The 25,585-nt window shown below is 37.2% G+C and overlaps 1 protein-coding gene across 13 annotated transcripts in view; it reads right to left on the bottom strand.

Annotated features, from left to right (window-relative positions):
- The window catches only part of PARD3 (par-3 family cell polarity regulator), a 553,895-nt gene that overhangs the window by 247,357 nt on the left and 280,953 nt on the right, over positions 1 to 25,585 (bottom strand). For all 13 annotated transcript variants that reach the window (XM_065921047.1, XM_065921054.1, XM_065921051.1 and 10 more), the window contains 2 exons: positions 6,381 to 6,472; positions 4,068 to 4,151 (listed from right to left, as the gene is read on the bottom strand). In XM_065921047.1, coding sequence (XP_065777119.1) covers positions 4,068 to 4,151; positions 6,381 to 6,472 — 176 coding nt within the window. The remainder of the gene's footprint in view (positions 1 to 4,067; positions 4,152 to 6,380; positions 6,473 to 25,585) is intronic.

Genomic DNA, 25,585 nt, shown 5'->3' with positions numbered 1-25,585 from the left:
ATAATAGCTAATCTAAAAAATAATACAATGCAATTTCTCGAAAACCTTCAACAATTTCTCTATTATTTACGAAATGAAGTCTCACAGGCCATTCATAAAGTGCTTTCTAAGAGCCATTTCCAATACACTCTGTTTCAAATCATTATTTCTCAGCAAATCACACACATTTGTATGGAACATCTTCCTTTCGTATGTCCTCTTCCTGGAAAGAAGATCTTTTCAGACATCACTAGCATTAAGTCATATATTTCCTTTAAAGACAGATCAAGTTCCATTGCTTCACAGCTCCACTTCCTCTAAATCCTACCACACACATGCATCAAGTTCTTTGGACACATAGTATAGATCTCTTTATATAATACACATTTCTCAATTAGACTTTAAGTCTCTTAAAACTACAAAATCTTACTATTTCATAAGCCCAGCCCCGATTTCAGAATATACATTTTATCTTGCTTTCTAAATATTTAATATTACAGCATAATCATTTTCCTAAGTAATTGGAAAGGCTCGGGAAAACTTATTAACATCAAGCCAGGATACATCCTTATTGTTTCATTTCTAATGTACATCAGATATTTATTTTTATATGTATTTTATTTCAATAGCAATGCAGAGTTAGTAGGGATAGTCACAGTAAGCTTCGCTGAGCAATATTGTTGGGCTAGGTCCTAGAAATATAAAAAATTTTAACATGAAACATGGTTTTTCTGCCAAAGGAAATGACAATCACTTGGCAGAGCCATCCTCAAAGTAGTAGCACTTGTGATTTAAATAAGGAGGTTGTGTTTGACATTTAAATCAAGAGGAAATGAAATTACATGTGTGAAGTGAAAATTGATTTCAAGGTAGTGAAACTGTGAATAAAGAACCCTGGGTGGGGATCAGCTAATTTTATATTTTTGAATAAAATACAGGATGATAACTAGAGAAAAACAGAGCCTCAAGGGGTATCAACACAGACCCCCCTGTGCAGCCATTTGTCTCGTTTTTTGCTTTCAGTGCCCAAGGCAGTGGCTGGGGGAAGGGCAGCCACAGGCCAGTTGTCACTAAAGAACATTCAACCCACTCTAGAAAATGGCCTTTTAAAACTGATCCAGCAGAATCTTTATTCAAAAAACTTCATTATACCGCAGGCCAAAATAATACCAAATACACAAGCAGCTTTAAAAATTTCTCTAACCTTGACTTCACATTTTTTCCAATTTCCCTGAATTATGTATCAAACATAATTTGAGATGTTTTGCATCGAGTTTCTTCTCTTTAGGATGTATAATTCCCATTCTGTACTGTTCCTTAAAACTTTTTGACTTTGAAATTGAAATCAGAAAGCAATACTGACATGTATATGTCACTTTTAGAAAAATAAGTATTCATTAAGTGTTATTCAATTAATTAGATCTCAAAAACTGAGAGGGGCCCAAGTATGACTGGAATTTTGCACAAAGAAACTTATTCTCAGAAATTTCAACTTACATCCCACAAATATGTATTCTCATATTCCCACTGGATAATATATGCAATTTCTTCACAAGTTCCACTTAATTTCCTCCTTTATGCTATACTGCATTGCTTAATTTGCCCTCACAGTCACCATGGAGCTGATGTAGCTTCCTTCATAAGGTGTCATCTCAATTAAAATCATCTTCTACAACAAGGCAGCTTCAGTTATCTAATTCAGACAACCCCTCCTCTATCAACTCACAATGTCGGCATTTATCACATAATTATAATAGTGTGAGTTCCTGGCTATCACTCCATCTTGACTGCAAATCCCTGGAGATAGACCATGTCCCATTCATCCTTGTTTCCCAACACCTAACACAGTAAATGCTTGGGAAGGTTTCTGACAGACTGGGAAAGAATTTACTTGTCAGCATTTCTGAGAACAAGGGAAATGGGTGTCTCTGGCTCCTGAAGATTGGTGTCTAGAATTCTGGATGAGCCCCCCTGTTGTTCTCTGCATTTTCAGCCTCACTCCAGAGAACCAGGAATGTCAAGACAATGAGGAAGCTCAAAGACACATTACAGGTGTTAGGGGGAAAGAGTTCTGCTCCGTTTCCCAGTATGAAAATTGCTGATGCCTAGAAAGGGTTTATAAAGAATCTCATTGTCTTAATCTTTTTGTCCCTTGTACAAGAATGCTGTACAGGATTTTCTTCATTATACTACCAAATCAACAGGGATTAAAAATGACACCTTCTAGTTCTGCAAAGGGATCCTTGTCTAGTTGAATGAGTTCTGTATATCAAAATGAAATGCCATGGTAACCAGTATAAATACCTTCCACTGAATTAATCTGCAGTAGATTTATTTTTCTATCTTACAGTTTTTTTGCTTTAGGCTTTTTACCTATCTATTTTATCCCAATATCCTTTCACAATGTAGAAAATGTATAATAAATGGCAGAAAATAATATGTTTGAAATACTTGTTCAAAGCTGGTCCATACACAATTAAGTCTCAGTTGTGGTGAGTTCTATTCCACAAGCAGTTAAAGGCACACTAATATCGGGAAGCTATCATCCATGCATTTTACCCTCTTAGCTTATTTTTCTACTCATGAAATAAATGGAAAAGGGATTTAACTTCTGAGGTCATTTAAAATTATAATTTTTAAAGGAGATAAAGGCAAGGGCCATTTTGAAAACAACTGAGCTCATTTAAAGAAAAGTTCTTTGACGAAAGTTCAGTGTTTCTCTAGAGTTTTAAAAAAAGAAGAAGAAAAGAAGGGAAAAAAGTAAAAGTGGTCATAAGTCTGTGAATTTAACACCCTGCTCTCAATTCCAGGAGAATTTCACATCATGTTAGATAATTTTCACTTTCAAGTCTCCTACTCCAGCAGAGTTCTAGGTAAATCAATGTATCAGTTTCCAGACCTTCCATAAGGCATGTGCTTTACCAGAAATATGAAGTCTGGACACAGCACTGTCAGGAACATATACTAGGAAGGTAGTGCAATTGTTCAAACACTTACTTTTAAAAAATTAAACAGATAATTCAGTCACACGCCTGTAATTGACATTCCAACGTCTCTTACAACATACTAGATGCTTATAATTCCTTTGCAAGAGTTGAAAGAATGTCCCATGTTCTCACTCACTGGCCTAAGGCGACTTTCCAGCTCCCTGTTTTCTTCTCCCAGGACAAAGGAAGTTTAAAAATAAATAGATAAAGGGACAACAATAAAAGAAAGAAGTTCAAACTAAAAACACAAATAGATCATAAATATGTTTCAGTGGGTAATAAGTAGATGGGTAAATAAAAGAGGATGAGATTAAACCTCAAAGGTTAATGCCTCTCCCCATGCCCCACCATGCCCCAGGAGGAGGCAGATGATGAAAGAGTCATCAAACATTTGATTGGTTGATGTGATTAGCTGCAAAATCAATTCTTAGTATTTGAATATATATAAAGCAAATAATAATTCTTTCATTGAAAACAAGCAGTAGGGTAAAAGAAACTCATGTAACATTTGACATTTTTAAGGATACATCTTCTATGAAGTAATGAAGTCATACTAACAAACAGTGCAAAACTGTGCCATTTGAGTGGGCAGATTGAAGAGGAGACACAGATCTCATGGGAGGAAATAAATCTATAGCTTCTCTACCTTAAAAATTTTAGAACACAATTATAAAAATCATACAAAATTAAAGAACTAAACAAACATATAAACAAATTTTCAATGAATCATTTTCTATGTTATCCAGATAGCTTATACTGGATACATGTTTCCCAGAAAAATGCTTGAAGAACTTCCTTACCTTTGCACATTCAGCTGGAGTTCTGGCAATAAAGGCTATCATCAATTTGCAGCATGGTAAAATGTTTGCATGGATGTGATGAACAATAAAATTATTAGAATAATTTAAATGCCCGATTTCTTCATCAGCCTAAGTGCTTTCTGTGATTATGATGCATATGTGTGAAGGAAGGCAAAGTGGCCCCCAAATGAAAAGGCTTCTATTAAGCATATGCTAAGTCAACACTACTCTACATCTGAGCAAAAATGAAGATAAAACACTGTACATTATGATTCAATTAAAAACCTGCAAGATACGTTACCTGCCGCCTCGAGCACTGAAAGGCACTACATGGATTCCCAGAGGCCCTCCATCGTTGGGGACTTGTACGAGCTTTACCATATCACTGTGAGACAATGATGAATGAGGGAGCATGAACATGTACTGTCACAAACCAAAACCAAACCAAACCAAACACAAAACTGCAACGGCACGGACACACAGTAAACAACAAAAGAGGACAAAACAAAAATTCCAAGGGGCACACACGCATATACATTCACATTCTGGAATAGAAGCATGGTGATGAAAGCACATTCAACACTACATACCTGCACGCTAGTCTGATGGCATGGGAGGGGAGCAATCATCAGAAATAACTACATTAAAAATCACCCAGCACATTGCTCTCGGACCACACTCTTCTGTATAGTCCAAGTTCACATTCTGTAATCAGATCTCTAGACTTGCACTGAAAATTTCCCATCCTAATATCTAACCAAGGATTATGAAGACTAATGGGCTAAAGATGTTTTCATTGCACAGCACTTAATAATTTACAAAGCGCTCCTGCACAGGTCACCTCATTGATCCTTCCAATAGTCCAGTAAGGGCACAGCTCTGCCCCTGGAGGTAGACATCCAGATAGGATGCCACCACCCTTGCTCCTAACATCCTGCCTGCTGTAAGCTCACTGCATATACAGGTGACACAACCCCAGTGGACACCCATGAAAAATCAAACAATTACCTTAAGAGTGTTTGTAATTGAACTCTCAAGTCTTTATACTGTTTATATGAAGTTACATGACTTCATTTGTAGACTTCTACTACATAACTACAGTACTTTAATAATAATATCATAAGCCTAAATTTACTGCAAATTGGTGTAATCTAGAGAATGTAAATTTACTAAACCATTTCAATGAGATTTCACTTTGTTTGTAGGTATTTCTGTGGGTATGAGCATGGCGCAGAAATCTAAACAGTACTGATCTAATGAGCAGTATTTGGAAATACTATTTCAACTAGATATTAGGTATCTAGTTTAAGGAAACCTGGACAAACATAAGTAACTTGGACTTGATCAGGATCCCAGTACAGTTCTTATGCACTGGAAAATGCCAATACTTCAACTGTATGTCTTAAATGAAAACCTGAGGTAATCCTATATACGATAAATACCCTGGTTATGTAATACAAAGACTCAAGAAAATTAAAGATTGGAATATCAAACAAATCAAAATTGAAAATATGTATATAGATTTAATCATTTATACTACTTAGGACATTAGTTAATATCCTAATTAGCTAAATTAAAATTGTCATATTGCAAAATATTTACTAAAGTAATACTATTTACATGGATATTTAAGTTTTTAATGTTTTCATAGAATGTCCTAAAATCCTATTTCAGATATCATTAATAGCATTTGAACATCTATTTAATGTCTGTTTGTCAACTAAGGATAGTATGGTATTTTTGATCCATTTATTTATTTCATAGTCTTTCTCATAAGAACTACGACAATTCAAGTGTTTCTTAAATGTAATTACTTAGAGAACACTGGGTCCTGAATATCCAAACATAATCTGACTCAGGACCCTGTTTAATTTCACTGAGAAAATTCTTACAGTCCTTTCTTGGAAAACCAAGAAAAGACAAAATTAAGAGTCTAATAATTAATATCTCCACCCCAACTTTTACCCAAAAGAAAAAATTTAGAATGACTGCTCTAAGGTAACCCAGACAAAGTCTTAAAAATATTTTCCATTCAAACATGACATTATTTAAGATAATTGCAAAGTTGTGACAATATATGAAAGTTTTTCTTTGACCTTTTATACTTAAAATCATTTTCAAGGTCCCTAACCTCATATAAGATCCCCGTCAAATATCTTGAGAGATTCTATTTCTTCAAATCAATAAAAACATATACTAAAATGACTGATGCTTACCTGATCCAACTAGTTTTTCAAGTAAAGTATGTTTATCATTTTTAATTTGGCAAAGTTGAAGGACAAACAAAATACTGACACACAAAAGCAACCTGAGAACAGTGACTGTGCCGTGAACATGACAAGCATTTTCAATCACATACTACTTTAGACTACCATTTGATAGTATTTGCCAAGGCATGAAACTCAGAGCAGGTACATGTGAATTTCCATGCTACGGTCCTAACATTAGATCATTAACTCAGTAGGTGAAAGATGCTCTTTGGAAAACAAACCAGTGCAAAGCATGTTTTAAATAAGCACAGACATTCCGCATGCCATACGGTTTCAGAATACTTGCTGCCATCAGTGAAGCTACATGGATGTTACGAACTTAGCTGAAACTGTCAGTAACTTACTCCAGAGAGAAGTTGGGGATGTTCTCCACACCGGTGTCGGCATGGCCTACGGGTTCCACGCGGCTGCTGTCTTCCTCTGCAACATCCTCATCCTAAATAAAGAGAAGCACACCCTGGGTCAGGTTTATTCTTAGAAAGTGAATGAAAAGAAACTGGATAAAACTGGAGTCTAACAGGCATTATGATCACATTAACTATGTCTCTCGTCTAGTGAGGATGACCTTTAATGATAACATGGGTTTGACCATATGAAAAGTTGCATTTTAAAGCAGTAAGTCCCCGAAGTTAGTATATCCCAGGGGGTGAACAAGATGCCTCTGCAATAAGGAAAGGAAACATTAAGACATATACCTATGTTAACTCCTTATCACTTTTACTTCACCTTTTGGTATATTTAATATGTAAAAATCAAACCCACGATGGCGGAGCAGAAGGACATGCACTCATCTTCTCCTGCAAGAATACCAAAATTGTAACTAGCTACTGAACAACCATTGACAGGAGAATGTTGGAACCCACCAAAAAAAGATACTCCACAATCAAGGGCAAATGAGAAGCTTCAACAAGATGGTAAGAGGGACCCAATCACATGTAAAATCAAACCTCATACCTGCCAGAGATGGTTGGAGGGCACAGACCAAAGGAAAGGAGCAGGGACCCCCACAAGAGCCTAAGGCAGACCTGCCTTTGCGTGTCTGGGGGTCTCCCGCAGAGACATGAGTCAACAGCGGCCTGCCGCAGAGACAGAGATTCTAGCAACAGCAGTCCTGGGAGTCGCAGTGTGTGGCAATAAGTCCTCCTGAAGGAGGTGACCATGAGCTACACTCACTACTGGGAAAGTTCTGGACCTCACAACTGACTTCTCTCACACCCATACATGACTACTGGAAAAACCATACCTTTGACTATATGGACCTTTGTCGGCGAAGTGATGCCTCTGCTTTTTAATATATTGTCTAGGTTTGTCACAGTTTTTTTATCCGAGGAGTAAGCGTCTTTTAATTTTGTGGCTACAGTCACTGTCCCCAGTGATTCTGGAGCCCAAGAAAATAAAGTCTGTCACTGTTTCCATTTTTCCCCCATCTATTTCTCATGAAGTGATGGGACTGGATCCCATGATCTTTGTTTTTGGAATGCTGAGTTTTAAGCCAGCTTTTCCACTCTCCTCTTTCACCTTCATTAAGAGGCTCTTTAGTTCCTCTTCACTTTCTGCCATTCAAGTGGTATCATCTGCAAATCTGAGGTTGTTGATATATATTGGGTGTCTCTGATGGCTCAGCAGGTAAGGAATCTGCTTGCAATGCAGGAGACACAGATTTGATCTCTGGGTCAGGAAGATCCTCTGGAGGAGGAAATGGCAATCCATTCCAGTATTCTTGCCTGAAAAATTCCATGGACAGAGAAGCCTAGCAGGCTACAGTCCAAAGGGTTGCAAAGAGTCGGACATGACTGAGTGACTAAGCATACATGCATGCATGCTTACTACTGCTCTGAATATATTACTACAATGTTATAATATTCAAATAAAGGTACATTACATTGGGGACAGATATTTTACATTTTAGTAATCCAAACAGTTGAGACCATTATAAATCTTAAAGATTAGCAAAATCTTCAGTCTTATTGTCAGTTCCCTAGTTCCTATTAACACAAGTCGTCAAAATTAACATGAAGTTAGTCCAATCCTAGACTCGAACACTTCATCCTGTGAAATGTCACATAAGGTTATCCTAAGCCCACTGACTGAACATTTAGAGGTAAAGGCAGTAAGATCTTAGCCATGAAGAACCACTTCTGTTTACTTCTGTTACAAAGGACCAGGTGCAGGGAAAGGGACAAAGAGTAAGCAAACCATCTCCCAGCATTGCACTCTTCCTTTCAGAAAGGCAATAGTTTGTCAAAAATATATATTATATTCCAACATGTTGGAGAAATTGAGTAAATATGCCGATGCTTCAAAAGGTGCATGTGGAATAAATGTGATGGTTCATAAAAGTAAATGAAATATCACCCAAGAATATACCTCTCTTTGTCATCTTGTCCACTGTCTTTTCACTAAGCAGTTCACTAACAGTGATATTGGCTTTGCAGGATCATCTGAATAAGGATAAATACATCTGATGACATCAACGGTTTTATCATCCAAATTAGAATACTTAGAAAAGACTCAGAATCTCCGAACACAGTGACTAAGAGGCTCACGTGGGCTTTACTTTGGCCCCACAGTGTCTTATACCCAGCAGGTAGTATGCAAGTATTTGCTAATGAAAACAAAATCATCCTCAGGAAATCTCTGGGGTAACATGCTTCCAAATACAACTCAATACAATTTATTTAATTTACATCTTGGAGGTTTATGTGTATAATTTACATACCCATAATTTGTTAGGTTTATCTTTTTCTACCATATAAACTTGATAACAGTGAGTTTATATATGAACTTATTAAACCACCTAATGAGAGTCTACCATTACAGAAAAGTTGTATATTTTTAACTCATAATATAAATGTATAAGCCATTAACAGAGATATCAATCAACAAAATGATAAGCAATGGCTCTAAGTTCAAGATAGAGCATCAAATGATATTTCAAGTCACTAAGGCAATATGAAGGCAAGGTAGTTGGTATTGCCCAATTGACATTTCCCTCTGAGAATCCAGCAAAATAAGAAGCTGGATGTGCCGAGTTCTTCTATGAGTTTAGATAAACTTCATGCATCCTCAATGGTGGAGCACTGCATGAGGCCAAACTACTTGAAGACTGATGACCCTGTGCTTCGAAGGGCTCTGCCTATGTCCTTCTTAGTCATTTATCTCTTTTAAGCACCAGTACATGATACATTTCAAAGGTGAACCAACATCTGAACCTGCCTAAGAGCCACACTTACAATGTAAACAATAAATTCCCCAAATTAAGCTTTTCCATTGGGAGTTGGGATAGACAGGAGAGAAACACAGTAGTATATAAATCAGATGGAAAACATACAAATAGTTTATGGGTTAAAGACATTTAGTTTCAGGATTCATTAATAATTTAAGCACTGCTGAAACACCACCACAATATACAACTGGCAGAAACACCTATGCAGCACTGGGAAATAGCCACATAAATGAAATGCCCCAAACTATAGTGACGAAACAGCAACTGATAATTGACACATTCACTGTTCCCACAGTGGCCATTATCATGGCCCCAAGAGCATGGAGAATATTATTTCATGTCGCTGCATATGGTGTTTAGTTATTTTGCAAAATTCACTGCCCTGAGGCTGGGCTGCAATTGCTGTGGGAACTACAGTCTCGGAATGTGTACACAGCAACTCCTGTACTGCTTTATTTTGTTGTTTTATACTCTTAAGAGCTGCAACTGAACACGGTCACTTTTAGCAGGAGTTATACACTTAATTCCATTGTAACCATAGTAAATGAAGCTCAGTAATGCAATGTGTCAAATCAAGATGGAAGGCCTAGAGTATTAATTTAAACTATGCAGTGTGAAGAAAATTTTTCAGGTGAGTCAATGTACTTTTTATCCTATCCCGTCTATTTTACAGTAGAGAATAGTGGTTGAGAGTTCAGTTTTGAAAATTAAACAGACCTGGATGTGAACAATGAGTGCGCCATCTGCCAATTTTACATCCTTAAACAAGTTATATACCCCTTCTGTATTTCTATCCCTTCTTCTGTAAACTAGGAACAATAAAACCATCTAATTCTTCTTAAGATTACTGAGAGGAAAAAGTAAAATAAACCCACGCCACAAATTATAACATAGTACCTGACACATGGTAATTGACAATAAATGTTAGCTGCTATTGAAAAGAGAAACAATAAACACATGACATATAAAACACAACTCAGTAATTGTTTTAGGGTAATGTTAGACAACTATAAGATATTTTAAGAGTATATATTCACCCTTTCATACTTTATGTCTTGCAGTAAAATTTAATACCAAACATATTACCCACTCAACTAAATACAGAATGTATCATATGCATTTTAGAAAGTTACATAAAACCCATGATTTCTTGCGCTTTGCTTTATACAAAGTACTTTCATCATAAAAGGGTTTCAGAATGAGAAAACATATCAAAAATGATAAACAACTAAATGCTGCATTGCTGTTGTTGTTCATTCACTAAGTCATGTTCAACTCTTTGTGACCCCATGGACCATCAGCACACCAGGCTCCTCTGTCCTCTACTATCTCCTGCAGTTTGCTCAAATTTTTATCCATTGAGTCAGTGATGCTCTCTAACCATCTCATCCTCTGCTGCCCCCTTCTCCTGTTGCCTTCAATCTTTCCCAGCATTGGGGTCTTTCCTAATGACTTGGCTCTTCACATCAGGTGGCCAAAATATTAGAGCTTCAGCTTCAACAACACTCCTTCCAATGAATATTCTACAATCCAGTAAATGGCAGGGAAAAAAAAACACCATGGGTTGCTAGCTGAGGAAATTTTCAGAGAGAAAACAGATGTGAAGACCTGTGACGGGGCTATGATTTCATCCTGCTTGAAAGCTCTAAGTTAGCCTGCCACATAGCTTCATGGGTGTCAAAGAAGACACCTCGGTTCAGAGACAAAGGACAGTTCATTATAGCAATGGCATTAGCCACAGTATCATCTGTTTGTGTACTGATTCCTAAGCTAAAATTCTCAAAGGTGATAAGAAGAGGCCCAGGGGACATTGGTCTACACAGGAGAAACTGGGCCCAGGGAACTGGAACCCTTGACACAAACATGCCTGCTCACTGCTCTGGAGGGAGACCCCGTGTCTGTCTTCCAAGGTTGTTTGCTGTACACACATCATTGAAAGAAGAGTGCGGCACAAAGGCCTTCATTCTCAAGATGTACAGAAAGGCCAAAGAACCATGGAAAATTATCTCCCAACAAGAGAATTTAATCTGAGCACTGCCAAGTGGTAGCATCTGTAGGCCCCTGCGGGAGGGCATGGTAACCCACTCCAATATTTGTGCCTGGAGAATTGTACGGACACAGGAGCCTGGCGGGCTATGGTCCATGGAGTTGCAAAGAGTCGGACATGATTAAAGCGATTGAGTACACACACACACAGTACATACACACATTTGTATGATCGCTAGCAAACTAAACCTGGGAACATGATTAACACATGCTCTATGGTAAGAATGTCTTTTGAACAGTAAAACATTAAATTCTACTACATGAAAAGAGTTATACCTTCTATATCAAGGGAAAAACATATTTTTCAATGTAGAACAATATGCCCAACCAAAGAAAAACAAAAATCAAGTGTGAAAAAAAAAACAAAACACAACACCAATCAGACAAGCAAAGTCTTTACTTCCCCTGGTCCCTTTCCTATAAAATTATTTTTGGATGTCTTCCAGTAAAACCCAGAAAACTCAATGAGACAATGGACAGAACTCAAGGTAAGTCCAGAATATGGTGACAATCCAGCAGGACACAGAGGTCTGGGAAGTTCGTCTCCATGAGAAAAATCATAATAATAATTACTCTGATATTTTTTAGTATTTGGGAAATATTTTCAGAGACCTGATAGAGAATGACGGGGGGGACACAGATTAAAGTATAGACAGAGAAAACAAACCAAATTGTCAAAATGCCAAAGCAATTAGCTCCAAGAACAGCGAAGGAAAATGCGTAGGAAAGGAAATGTAATCAGAGAACCCACTCGGCTAAGCTGTGAGCGGTTCTCACATCACCATATAATGTGACACTGGGTATTGATTCCACTTGGAATTTTCATGTAACAAGACTTAGAGGAGGAGAATCGGGAAGGTAAATGTGGCATTAAAGGGAAAACCCCATCTTCCATAATGACAAATCAAAAGATGTCAATAGCTAGTAACCACAAAACAACAACATAAATATTTTATTCCAAAACATGGAAGTAAATACCGGAACCAACCAACATTTGCACAAATTGGGAGTTGCTGCCTCTAGTGAGAGGGGCTGGGGGAACACAGAGAGTGCTAGTTTTTTTTCATTAAACGCCTTCCAGTATGCTGTGTTTAATTTTAATTTAAATCTGGCACCAGGTTTACTTCAAACAATAAAAAACAGGAAACCTAACTTGCCAGGAAGGCAGTATCGTGCTCGGGTCCCTGGCAGGCGCCTTCCTGGAAGCTGCCCACGACCTTCTCCTGTGGGTCCCCCTGATGACAGTTCAGGACACAGGAAGACACTGATGGGGCGGGATGCAAAGTGCGACCCTGGCTCAGAAGACTCCTGCCTCAGAAAAGCCAGGATGTCTCATGACATCACCAAAGGGACAGCTGCTTGTCAGATATCTAGTTTTTCCAGTCCAGATACAATTTACCAATCAAAATAATTTAATTATCATACAAAGATTGTTCACGGAAACCTTTATCAGGTTTCCAGGAAAAGGGAACAAAACAAAACCAAAAACCTCACCAAAGTTTATACTTTCGTGCAGAGGGGGAAATAATTTTTGTTAACCCTTTATCTGTGATATAATACTGACCTAAGCAACGCTTTTAAGATGGAAGAGTCAAGTAGTAAGAGGAGAGGGAAAAAATGAAATTAGGCTAAGTCCATAATTTTCTTTTTAATTTCAAAAATTATCTAGTTGTATTTTTTCCTTCTTAGGCACTAAATATTTTCTCTATATTCACAGATTTTTGTTAATGATATCCAAAAACTGAAGTGGATACTATTGCAAAATAGTACAGAATTGGTAGTTAGAACACTTAAAATCTGAATCCTGCTTCCATCATTCATGCAAGAGGATAAACTTTGTAATCAGTTTGTTTACAAAACAAGGAAAATTGTCTGTTTTATGGAACACAATAAAAATTCACCCAGAAAGCAATCACCTGCATCTCTGCATTCATACTCTTGAGTTCTGAGGATATAAATATTTTGAATAGCTATTACTTTAAAGAAAAGCCTACAATTTCAAGAAAAAATTTAAATACTGTTTAAATGTGCTTTAAAAACTTAAGTTATACTTACTTACTTAAATTTCCATTTTTCATTAATTGGAATTAAATTTTTCATTAAATTTCATTAAAATAGCACTCTCTGTGTTCCCCCAGCCCCTCTCACTAGAGGCAGCAACTCCCAAAGACTGATATGCTTACCAATCTTTGATTTTTATGTTTAGGAAGCAAGAAAGGAAAAGAAAGTTCTGATGATATCTTGCTAAACAAATTTATAATATTCTTCCTCAAATGTTGTTATTATTATTTTTCATGTAAAATAATTTAACCAGTTCAATTACACTGCTACACAAATGCTCAACTAAATGATCTTTTTCACCTTTTTGGAGTTTTGGAATTCCAAAATTTTCCAAACTTAATGAGAGATACATTAACTCTTGGTGAGCCATAGGCTCCAACATTACTTGAATGTTGACAGTATGAATTAAACCACTTTAGGGGATCACATTTGGTGGAAAATAAATTCTGAGGGGAATCTGTGTTCCAAGTCCCCTGAGTATCACAAATTGGATTCCAGAAGGCTTTTGTGTTAAGGTTGCCACTATTTGATTAATTAGCCTAATCCCCAGGGAAAAATAATTTTCCATCATATGTGGAAAACAATTGAAAACATTTGGCGGGGGCGGTGGGGGGGGGATTTCACTGTTGAAAATGATAAACCTATAAGCAAACTTCTAAAGAAATAAAATCAGGAAATGTGTAATATAATTTTATTTAAAGATCATTGTATTCTACTAGAGCAAAAGCGCTTTACAAAAAAGAATTAAAATGCTCTTAAGAAAAGACAGCACTAGATAATAAGCAAGATTTTTAAAAATAAAACTGTCTTCTTGTATTATAGAGGGAAAATAATAGCTCTTATACCTTTAAAGGCAGTGCAGTTCATCTTAATATAAACTTGCTCCACAGAACTCCAGAGTTCAATGTCAAATAACTTGGGATTAAATGAAGAATAATTCAGTACCTGTGATGTTGAATATTATATGTGAGTTGCCCACCCTGAAGAGGATGTCTAACACCCTCATCTCAAGTTAATACTGATCAAACGGAATGGCAAACACAGTCCTGAACATAGTCCATGAAATTTCCATTTCCCACAGAAATGAAACATTTCCTGTCTTGAAACATACACAACATGACTCCACACAACCCAAGGCAAGAGAAGAGTCTTTTAGAGGAAGAACAGATGGTGCTGATTTATGAAGCTATCTAACCACAGAGAACAACAAATAGTATGTATCTTTGCACCTGTTACATGCACAGTGGAATCCTGAAATTAAGTTTCAAAATCTAAGCTTGCTTCTTATAGATTATTAGGTTTCAGGGAGTGGAGGAATCCTATCAGGCATACTTAGTCTAACATCCAGTCATATGCAGGAATCTTCCTCCACGATTCCTGTACTCCAGGACACACAAAGGAAGCCTTACTAAGTATCACTGAGTTCAATAACTAACTCCAGCATAATTGGCATCCTCTGCCTGACTCCTAGCATATTTATCCCAAAGACTTGACTACTATCACCAGTTCAACAATATGGAAGCCATTTATTTTGCAGGAAGTAGCTCTCACTGCTCAGGTTCCCTACCACACATCAAAGGCTAAGTGTACCCATTAGGTGACATGATTTTAACCAGTGTAATCAATCTGGTTCAAGTGTGGTTTCCTTATCAGACTAACACCCATTGGTTTCTTTTGAACATTCCTGAAAAAAATCACTTTAATTTATGAATTGTAGAAACAAACTGATTTTGTGATCTGACCAATTTTGCTGTTCTAACATTTAATCCTTACAGGAGTGACATTTTAAAATGCTTTATCGTCAGGGTAAAATAAGTGCAATACATGAGTAAGTAAATATCTAGATTTATATTTAAAAACCAATTTATAACTATTTTCTCTCAAAAAATCAATTTCTCCTTGGCTTAAAAATTATTACAAAATTAATCATCAATTTGTTAATGCAGAAACTTGTTCTTCAGTTGCTCAGTCATGTCAGACTCCTTGCGACCCCATGGACTGCAGCACACCAGGCTTTCCCACCCTTCAATAACACCTGGAGTTTGCTCAAACTCATGTTCATTGAGCTGATGATGCCATCCAACCACCCCTTCTCCTCCTGCCATCAATCTTTCCAGCATCAGGACTTTTCCATTCATCATCAATCTTCCCATTCATTAAAAGGCTCTTTAGTTTAAGTAAACTTTTACTTAAATCAGTAAAAAATAAAAAGTCTAAACAAATATTTCTTGCTACACATAAGGACAAATCACTTCTTCGAAAGGCAAGGCACTTATGAATTTTAAATTTTATAAATTTTAGTTAACAAAAAGTGATAATTGTTAGCATATACTAAGGACTTCCGATGTGCCAATTACTAAAGAACACACTTCTCTATTCCTCAATACAATCTCAATTTAGTCAACAATACAACCCTTAAATATATTTCAGTAAATAAAACAGATGGGATCTTTTTTGTGAATTAAGTTTCTGCTAGTCTTTTTTCAATTATAACTGAGCAATGTAACCATGTGATAAGTTCACAAATCTTTGAGCACAACGTAACTTGGATAACAGAACTGTGTTGCTGACATGCAAAGTATTCTTTAATAAAGTTTACTGAATGCTCTACATGAAATTATAACTAGACATGTAATGGATCCACCCAGTACATTAATCCGAATTAAAGAAATACAACATTCTCCGTCTCAAGAGCTTGCTGGAATAGATTCATGGCTATCACTACATGCAAAGCATCCTACCCATTAAACCAAAATTTTTAGGGAAAAGAGAAAGAACTAATTTTATGAAACATCTATAACATACAACAAACTGCCTACACAATCTTTCATTTAATCCTCACAACAAGGCAGGAATTTTAATTATGAAGAAATTAGGCCTAAAAAAGATTGCAGATTTCTCTGCAGCAGTAGCGTTGTGGTTTTGAGAATGGTCTTAAGGCCTGTACTTCTTCAGTTTCGCTCTTTATAACCCAGAGAAGAGGAGCCAAGCACAATTCAGTTCTGGATGTGACCCCTGCCAACTAGTAAGTCAGGGCCAGGGCCTGTGAGAAAATATAATAATCATGTTGTAACAAATATTAAACTCTGAACATATAATAAATGTACTTTCATATAGAGTGAGAATTACTGTTAAAATATTTTTGTCTATGAATTTTCATTTTAGGCTGCTGTTTAGTAGCTCAGTTATGTCCAACTCCCTCTGACCCCATGGACTGCAGCACGCCAGGCTTCCCTGTTCTTCACTAGCTCCTGGAGTTTGTTCAAACTCATGTCCATTGAGTCAATGATGCCATCCAACCATTTCATCATTTTAGGAGAAACATATAAATAATGATTTCCCAGGTGGTGCAGCGTTAAAGAATCTGACTGCTGATACAGGAGACCTGAGTTTAATCCCTGGGTCAGGAAGATCCCCTGGAGAAGGAAATGGCAACCCACTCCAGTATTCTTGCCTGGGAAATTCCATGGACAAAGGAGCCTGGTGGGTGGGATTCTATAGTCCATGGGGTCACAAACAGTCAGACACAACTGAGCAAATAGTGCACACACATACATACAAACAATGAACATCAGGAAATCTTACCAGTTATTACAACTGAATGGCAGTGATTTTTACTGTCTTTATAACATTAAGTATTTTTACAATGAGCATAAAATCTTTTAGAAATAAAGGGCATTTTTAGTTTTAAAAAACGTTACAAAACTTTCATAAATTGCTTTTTATTATGTGATGTTGCTACTTTATAACTCCTTTGAAAAGTGACTCTACAAAGAATTAAGGATCTAGAAAGAAAATTAGAATATTATTGGGAAGTAAAAAGATGAAACTGGGCATTGACACTGTATATCGTATTGAATCAGTTCCAGCACACAGTTGTTTTTTTCTTAATCATTTTGGTGTAGTATTTGAATGGTAGAAAAGTTTAAAAAAAGAAGATTGGTAAGATGCCGTATCAAATAAATTAGAAGAAATTCCAATTTTAAAAAAAATCCAAAAAAGAGTAAAGAGTAAAGAGTCGTCCCTACAAGGCAAGTTCATCACTGCACTTTGTGGTCCATAAAAACCTCATATTGCTTCCAATGGGGACTAACATGTATTTTATTTAACCCTTTTTCCTTGATGATAAATACATATTTCACCATTATTAATTTTTAAGGGCTTATTAAAAAATTTGTGTAGTCCTCAAAGTTCTACACCTCATTATTTTAAATTGTTAAGAAACAAGTAAAGAACAACAAGTGGGTCCCATAACAAAATCCACTTATGTAAACATCTATTTGTACTGGTTTATTACTTTCCAATGCAGTCTTATAATTCACATATGAAACACAGTCATTAACTTACTTGAAATGGCTTAGAGAAAGTAGTTTTCCAAAACAAAAAATTCCTTAATTTCCTAGTTAGTCAGTGACGCAAAAGCTAGCTTTCCTGGGGATCAAGAGATCGTATTCTCAAACAAAACAAAACCTATTATATGTTTAACACAAGGTGCATGGTTTGAATGCTCAATTGTAGATCATGGTTCAAAAGTTTATAATAAATGGAGAGGTTAACATTAATAAAGCTAATTAGCTGTGCATTGCTACATTGCCCTAATGCTTGGAATGTGATGCAAATACCAAACAAAAATTAAGATGTTAAACAAATACGTTAATTTAAACTATTAAACGTATTATGGTTGTTTTGACACCTTAGTGAAAGTGAAAGTCACTCGGTTGTGTCTGACTCTTTGCAACCCTATGGACTACACAGCCCATGGAATTCTCCAGGCCAGAATACTGGGGTGGGTAGCCTTCCCTTCTCCAGGGGATCTTCCCGATCCAGGAATCAAACTGGGGTCTTCCGCATTTGCAGGCGGATTCTTCACCAGCTGAGCACATGAGCCTTGTGGTTAAAAACGGAATCTCCATGCAGAATGGTTTTGACAAATGATGTAACTTCTCTGATTTATTTGACTCATTTTATAAACTGAGACGAATAATATAATACTATCTACTGGTAATCTATGAGGATAAGTTAACATAAAATGCTTGGAATACTGCCTTCTACACAAATAAAATAGGACTAAACCTTCATGTATAGCATGTGACTTCATATATAGAATAGATTCTCTGTTCTAAGGTTTAACCTTCAGAAATATTTCAACCAAAAACAGTCTGGAGAAAAGGACTATTTAGGAAGAGTACCTGCTCAGAATACCCTTTTCAACACACTTATTACTAAAATTTCTGGAATCAGAGAAATGAATTAAATGCTGGGAAATCATTTCATTAGGATTAATAACCACATCATTTGCTTTTGATTACACAATTTGATCCAATTATGTCAGTTCTTTTGGTTTCCTCAGGTTGTTCCCTTGAGATATAATTAAAACCAGAATTTGTGATTTGCACATGGTCTAAAAAACTTGAGCTCATTTTATATCAAAGACTGTCTTATCAATGTTTACCAGAAAGAGGCCTTCAGAGCAAGAGGCTCATTTTATACAATTTTCAGTAAAAAATGATTGCAGCAGTGATAGCACAAATTAAAATATTAATAGGAAACATAACAGATACCTAGTTACTTTCAGTTACAAAAATAAAAATCTTTAAATATTTAAGACTTTAGGTCATTCATGGGGATAGAAACTGTTTGAATCTTGAAATATTTACTCCCAAATGTTGAGATAAAGGAAGATAGAGTTGTCTGCTACTTGTTCCCCAGATGACAGACAGGTTGAATTGGGCTGCTAAAAAAGTTAGCCTCCTCTCTTAAAAAAGTTTTACCCAACAAGTACTGTGATTCAGTAGAAAACAGACTTTGTAACTGATAACAAACTGAAACAAAATTTAAAGTATTAAACAATCCATGTATTTTTAAAAACCTCAACAGCTATCTTTAGTATCACCACCCAGACTAAGGACTTATTTCACCCTTGTGAACAACTTGTGAACAACAGTATCTTCAGATAGACACAATACAAGGGAAACACCTTCAGGAACCTTTCACACTGTCCCTGTAAAGTCAGCTCAGCCTTTGTGATTCAGGTTACCTTTAAATCTAGAATACCAAATACTATTTCCTATTCAAAACCCTGAATCTGTCATTCCGCAATTTCTAAAATAAGTCTCACAGCCCTTTCATCCTGATTCTTGCCTCTCTGTGAGCCCTAGTGGCCAGATCCCTCCTTCCTGAAGTGTCTTTCCTTTCTCCCTTGGGCATTAAATGTGAAACCCAGCCTCCTCAGGCCACACTGGTCTTAGTCTCTATCCTCCATCATTTTGAAAATCATCTCCACATGAGAATTCCTGGTCAAAACAGAACTGCAGGTGGTTTTTGTGCCTGTACATATTCTTGAGGGTAGCAATCAGATATTAATAAAATTCCAACTTCTTAAAAGAATCATTAAACAGACACTATTACTAGTGAAGATATGAAAGTTATATAGTTGAGTCAAACATGCTTGAGGAAGTCATAGAGACCTGCAATCACAGAACTCACTTATAACAGTCTAAAGAGATACCATCAACATACAAAGGTATGTTAAAAATAGAAACACATATACTGTCCTGCACACATCTAAGGAGTAGCTGTCTTCTCAAGGCACTTAATCCTTGACACCCTAAAGAATACTTGGCACCCTGTCTGGCTTTTCTGATAGGTCTGCAAGTTTGAAAGGGTCAGTTTCACATCGCATCCTCATGGGCTTCCCTGATAGCTCAGCTGGTAAAGGATCCACCGGTAATACAGAAGACCCCAGTTTGATTCCTGGGTCAGAAAGATCCACCAGAGAAGGATAAGCTACCCACTCCAGTATTCTTGGGCTTCCCCTGTGGCTCAGTTGGTGAAGAATCCACCCTCAATACAGGAGACCTGGGCTGGGAAGATCCCCTGGAGGAGGGAAAGGCTACCTACTCCAGTATTCTGGCCTGGAGAATTCCATAGACTGTACAGGCCATGGGGTTGCAAAGAGTCAGACGTGACTGAGCGACTTTGACTCTCCTCAGGTCAGTCCTGGGGTTTCCATCACAGCAAGGTCACTAAGAAAGCACAGGGAGACGGCCCTGAACCATCCTAAGCTCTTTGCAGGGCTCCAGCAGAGAAGGTGCGGGCAGACACTGATGCGCAGAAACTCACTTGGGCTAAAGACAAGTCTGATCATCCAGGCTAGAGAAAAGTTCGATACAATGACGGGCTCTCAAAGCAGAGACCTGGAGGGATAACCAAAAAATTAGAAAGTGCCATGAAGACATGACATGACTAGGAGTGTGCTAGGGCAGGCTCTCAAAAAAAAAAAAAAAAAAAAATTGTTAAACAGGAAAAAGATATTATTTGTAATGTTTGCCAATACAAATACTCCCCCCATGGCAGATTGCAAACCACCAATATCGTGTCACTGAACAGTTTGGAAGACATATGACCTTCGGGTAGGAGCCAGCTATGATTACCCAGGTGGGCCTGGGATGAGTGAAAAAAAAGAGGTCTTAGCAGATTAATAACAGATATTAATAATATACAAATGCCAGCATCATGTTTGACACCTAATCATACTTGCCCAGATTACTGCTTAGTTTTATATCCTAATAGGGCTATTCATCTATCAGATGTTTATCATTTGAACCAACTAACAGATGAATTACAGATCTCCTATGATGGAGTCCCACAGTGAGTCAAAACAAACCCATAGTGAGTCAAAAATATTGTTAAGTCCAAAATGCATCTAACACTCCTAACCTACTGACTATCACAGCTTAGCCGAGCCTGATCTACATGTGCTCCAAAAACATTAGCCGACAGTTAGGCAAAATTATCTAACACACAGCCTATTTTATAATAAAGTGTTGGCTATCTCATGTCATTTATTGAACACTGTATTGAAAGGGAAGAACAGATGTTTGTTGGTGTACTGATTGTTTACCCTTTTGATCACACACTGACTGTGAGCTGTGAATCACTGCCACCAGCCAGCATCACAAGAAAGAATGCGATGGTACATGACTAGATCCAAATCCAAAATTCCAAATAAGTTTCTGATGAATGCAAACAGAACATTCCTAAGTCAGGAACTATGTGGACGATCAGCCAATGAATTTCTAACAACTACCACCACCACTCTGATAGCAAAGGGCAATTCTTATCTGAAATGGTAATTTGATTTCCTAAAATCCAGTTAGAACCAGTTTAGAAAGAGATTCGACACCAAAGTGCATCTGGTACCTCTGTGGCATCTAAGTTAGCCTAGAGAAAGGTATCACCTTGGAGGGTCTGACCTGGGGTACAAAACACAAGTTATAGTTCACCCCAATTTTTCCCTTCAGCAAAGCAACTAAAAAGTCGTGGCCTTGAGCACAACATTACTTTTAGGGTTTAATAAGTATAACTATTAAATGCACACATTTTGAACAAAACATTTATTTAATCTTATAGATATTTTAGAGAAATACTGAAAAGACCTTTATATATAGAGTACATCCCTCAGAGGATAAAGATGGGTAGGAAGAGAGAAAACACTTTATTGAGAATTGTGATAATATTAAACATCTCCACAAATGTGCCAGACCCTATACACATACTATTTCTGTTTTACAGAGAACTGCAGCTCAGAGAGATTAAATAACCCATCCTTTGTTATATAGCCATCAGTCCACATGGTAATCTCCCAGACTCAAAGGCAAGCTCCTACAGAGCAAGACAGGTGACCTGTACAGGCCCAAACCCAGGTTCCCAGCACCACAAGGTGAAATGCAAAAAGACCCTACAGGCAGGAAAGGAAGGAACACCCACAATCACCCCTACTTGCTATTCACCAGTCAGCTACTGCTGAGCCAGGTCAGAGGGCCTCAGGGGCATCTTTACAAACTAGCACCATTCAACTCAGCTCCTGTCTCCAGGGTCCTACCCGCGAGCCCAGTCCTGGACCACTCTGGATTGCTAAAGTGACAACCTAGGGACTTCCCTGGTCCAGTGGTTAAGACCTGGCTTTCCAACGCAGGGAGTGTGGGTCTGATCCCTTGTTGAGGAGCTAAGATCACACATGCCTTGCAGCCAAAACCACAAAACATTTAAAAAAAGAAAGAAAGAAAACAGCATATTGTAACAAATCCAATAAAGTCCTCAAAAAAAAAAGGCAACAAACTAAGTGCACCATGAGAATGAAAACAGCCTGACCCAGTCTACCAACATCCACATCCTCATCCATTGTTGAGGACAACGAGGACAGGGAAATTATAAACAGAGGCGGCTGCAGATGAAATGGAACCTGAGTTCTGTGACCCAATATTTCTTAAATCAAGGCCTTAAGCTGAGGCTGAAATACTTTTCACTTCCTGAGCCGCAAGGACCACATTCAGATAGGAATGAGTTGACTGTTATTTTAAAGAAAATGCAAAAAATCTGGATTACAGGCAACTTGCTTTTCCCCCAAATATTGGGGGGAAATGTCCAACCTACAGAAAATTGAATAAATACACTCAACAGACTCTTCACCTAAACTCACTAATTGCAAACATTTGTTGTCTATCTTATATATGTTTTATTTTTAAACCTGGAAGGTGACTTGAGGATAATAAATTGTTTTCAAAAATAGAAAAGACAAGGTTTGGTTTCAGAGAATGTGGTTGGAAAGTAGTTAAGCAAGTTTAAAATAAAATTTTAAAGAATAAATCCAATTTCTGTTTATTAAAAGCATATTTACAAAGGTTGTTCTTAAGCCTATAAAGTAAATTCATTTCATAATTGCATATTTTCAAAGATTTGAATGTACTAATTCCAAAAAAAAACATAATTCTACATGCTAGATGGTGGGTAATAATTTTTGAGATTTAAAAAGTAAATTTTTAGAAGTTTTTAATGAAACTCTTCAAGAGAGTAATCATAGTTGGTGATTATCCATTCTTTATTTTGGACACTCTCTACATTCCTGATGGAAATAGGAAGTGACTGCTATTATATCAGACTTAATCTTATGCTTCATAAATGAGAGCAAATAAATTCATGGTCCATTTAAAAATCCATGATTACAATTCTTCAGAAAATTAATCTGATTAGAAATCTTTAATCTACTAGTGTTTATTGTACAAAAAAGAACTATACAAAAAAGATCTTCACAACCCAGATAATCACGATGGCGTGATCACTCACCTATAGCCAGACAACCTGGAATGTGAAGTTAACTGGGACTTAGGAAGCATCACTACAAACAAAGCTAGTGGAGGTGATGGAATTCCAGGTGAGCTATTTCAAATCCTAAAAGATGATGCTGTGAAAGTGCTGCACTCAATATGCCTGCACATTTAAAAAAATCAGCAATGGCCACAGAACTGGAAAAGGTTAGTTTTCACTACAATCCCTAAGAAAGGAAATGCCAAAGAATGCTCAAACTACCACACAGTTGCACTCATCTCACATGCTAGCAAAGTAATGATCAAAATTCTCCAAGCCAGGCTTCAACAGTACATGAACCATAAACTTCCAGATGTTCAAGCTGGATTTAGAAAAGGCAGAGGAACCAGAGATCAAATTGCCAACATCCACTGGATCATCAAGAAAGCAAGAGAATTCCAGAAAAACATCTACTTCTGCTTTATTGACTATGCCAAAGTCTTTGACTGTGTGGATCACAAGAAACTATGGAAAATTCTGAAAGAGATGGGAATACCAGACAACCTGACCTGCCTCCTGAGAAATCTGTATACAGGTCAGGAAGCAACAGTTAGAACTGGACTTGGAACAACAGACTGGTTCCAAATAGGAAAAGGAGTACATCAAGGCTGTATATTGTCACCCTGCTTATTTAACTTATATGCTGAGTGCATCATGAGAAACGCTGGCCTGGACGAAGCACAAGCTGGAATCAAGATTGCTGGGAGAAATATCAATAACCTCAGATATGCAAATGACACCACACTTATGGCAGAAAGTGAAGAACTAAAAGAGCCTCTTGATGAAAGTGAAAGATGAGAGCGAAAAAGTGGGCTTAAAGCTCAACATTCAGAAAACTAAGATCATGGCATTCAGTCCCATCACTTCATAGCAAATAGATGGGGAAACAATGGAAGCAGTGGCAGACTTTATTTTTGGGTCTCCAAAATCACTGCAGATGGTGACTGTAGCCATGAAATTAAAAGAAATTTGTTCCTTGGAAGGAAAGTTATTACCAACCTACACAGCTTATTAAAAAGCACAGACATTACTTTGCCAATAAAGGTTCATCTAGTCAAAGCTATGGTTTTTCCAGTAGTCATGTATGGATGTGAGAGTTGGACTATAAAGAAAGCTGAATGCCGAAGAATTGATGCTTTTGAACTGTGGTGTTGGAGAAGACTCTTGAGAGTCCCTTGGACTGCAAGGAGATCCAACCAGTTCATCCTAAAGGAGATCAGTCCTGGGTGTTCGTTAGAAGGACTGATGCTGAAGCTGAAACTCCAGTACTTTGGCCACCTGATGCGAAGAACTGATTCATTGGAAAAGACCCTGTTGCTGGGAAAGATTGAAGGTAGGAGGAGAAGGTAATGGCAGAGGATGAGATGGTTGGATGGCATCACCAAGTCTATGGACATGAGTTTAAACAAACTCCAGGAGTTGGTGATGGACAGGGAGGCCTGGCGTGCTGCGATTCATGGGGTCACAAAGAGTCGGACACGACTGAGCGACTGAACTGAACTGAACTGAACCTTCACATCAGGGCACAAAACACGGGGACATATATCCAGTCATGTGACACTTTTCAAAGGGCAAGTGACTCCAATCTTGCATTAAACTTTTTAATGAAAGACATTATGCATTTATAAAATTGAATATAAAAAACAATAGAATAATTTTAAATATTAATTTAAAACAGATCATAAAGTAAATGTTAAAGAAGATGTTGGATGTTGAGGGAAGAATAGAAGTAATACAAAGAAACATCAGAAGCAGGAGAAACCAACCCACCTCAGTGTTGGAAGTATGTCTCCTTAGTAATTTCTTTTAATGTTATAGGGAGTATTTCCCCATCATCAAATCATCTCATAAAAGATTAGCTGGTGCTAAAGTATAGAGAATAAAACATGGAGGTTCCATGTCATCACTACACTCCTAGTCCAAGTTTTCTCTTTAGAATGATTCACAATTGCAATTTAGAATCACACCTGCAATTTGGAAAATATCTCTCCCATTTCCTCCCTATACTTAACATATGCATGAGATGCCCATATACTCAGGTATAATTTTTATGTGAAGTGAAACATATAA

The sequence above is a fragment of the Muntiacus reevesi genome, chromosome 2 (genome assembly GCF_963930625.1).
Source record: "Muntiacus reevesi chromosome 2, mMunRee1.1, whole genome shotgun sequence".
NCBI lineage: Eukaryota > Metazoa > Chordata > Mammalia > Artiodactyla > Cervidae > Muntiacus > Muntiacus reevesi.
Note: the sequence above shows the minus strand (reverse complement) of the source record. Positions and strands in the feature narration are given on the sequence as shown.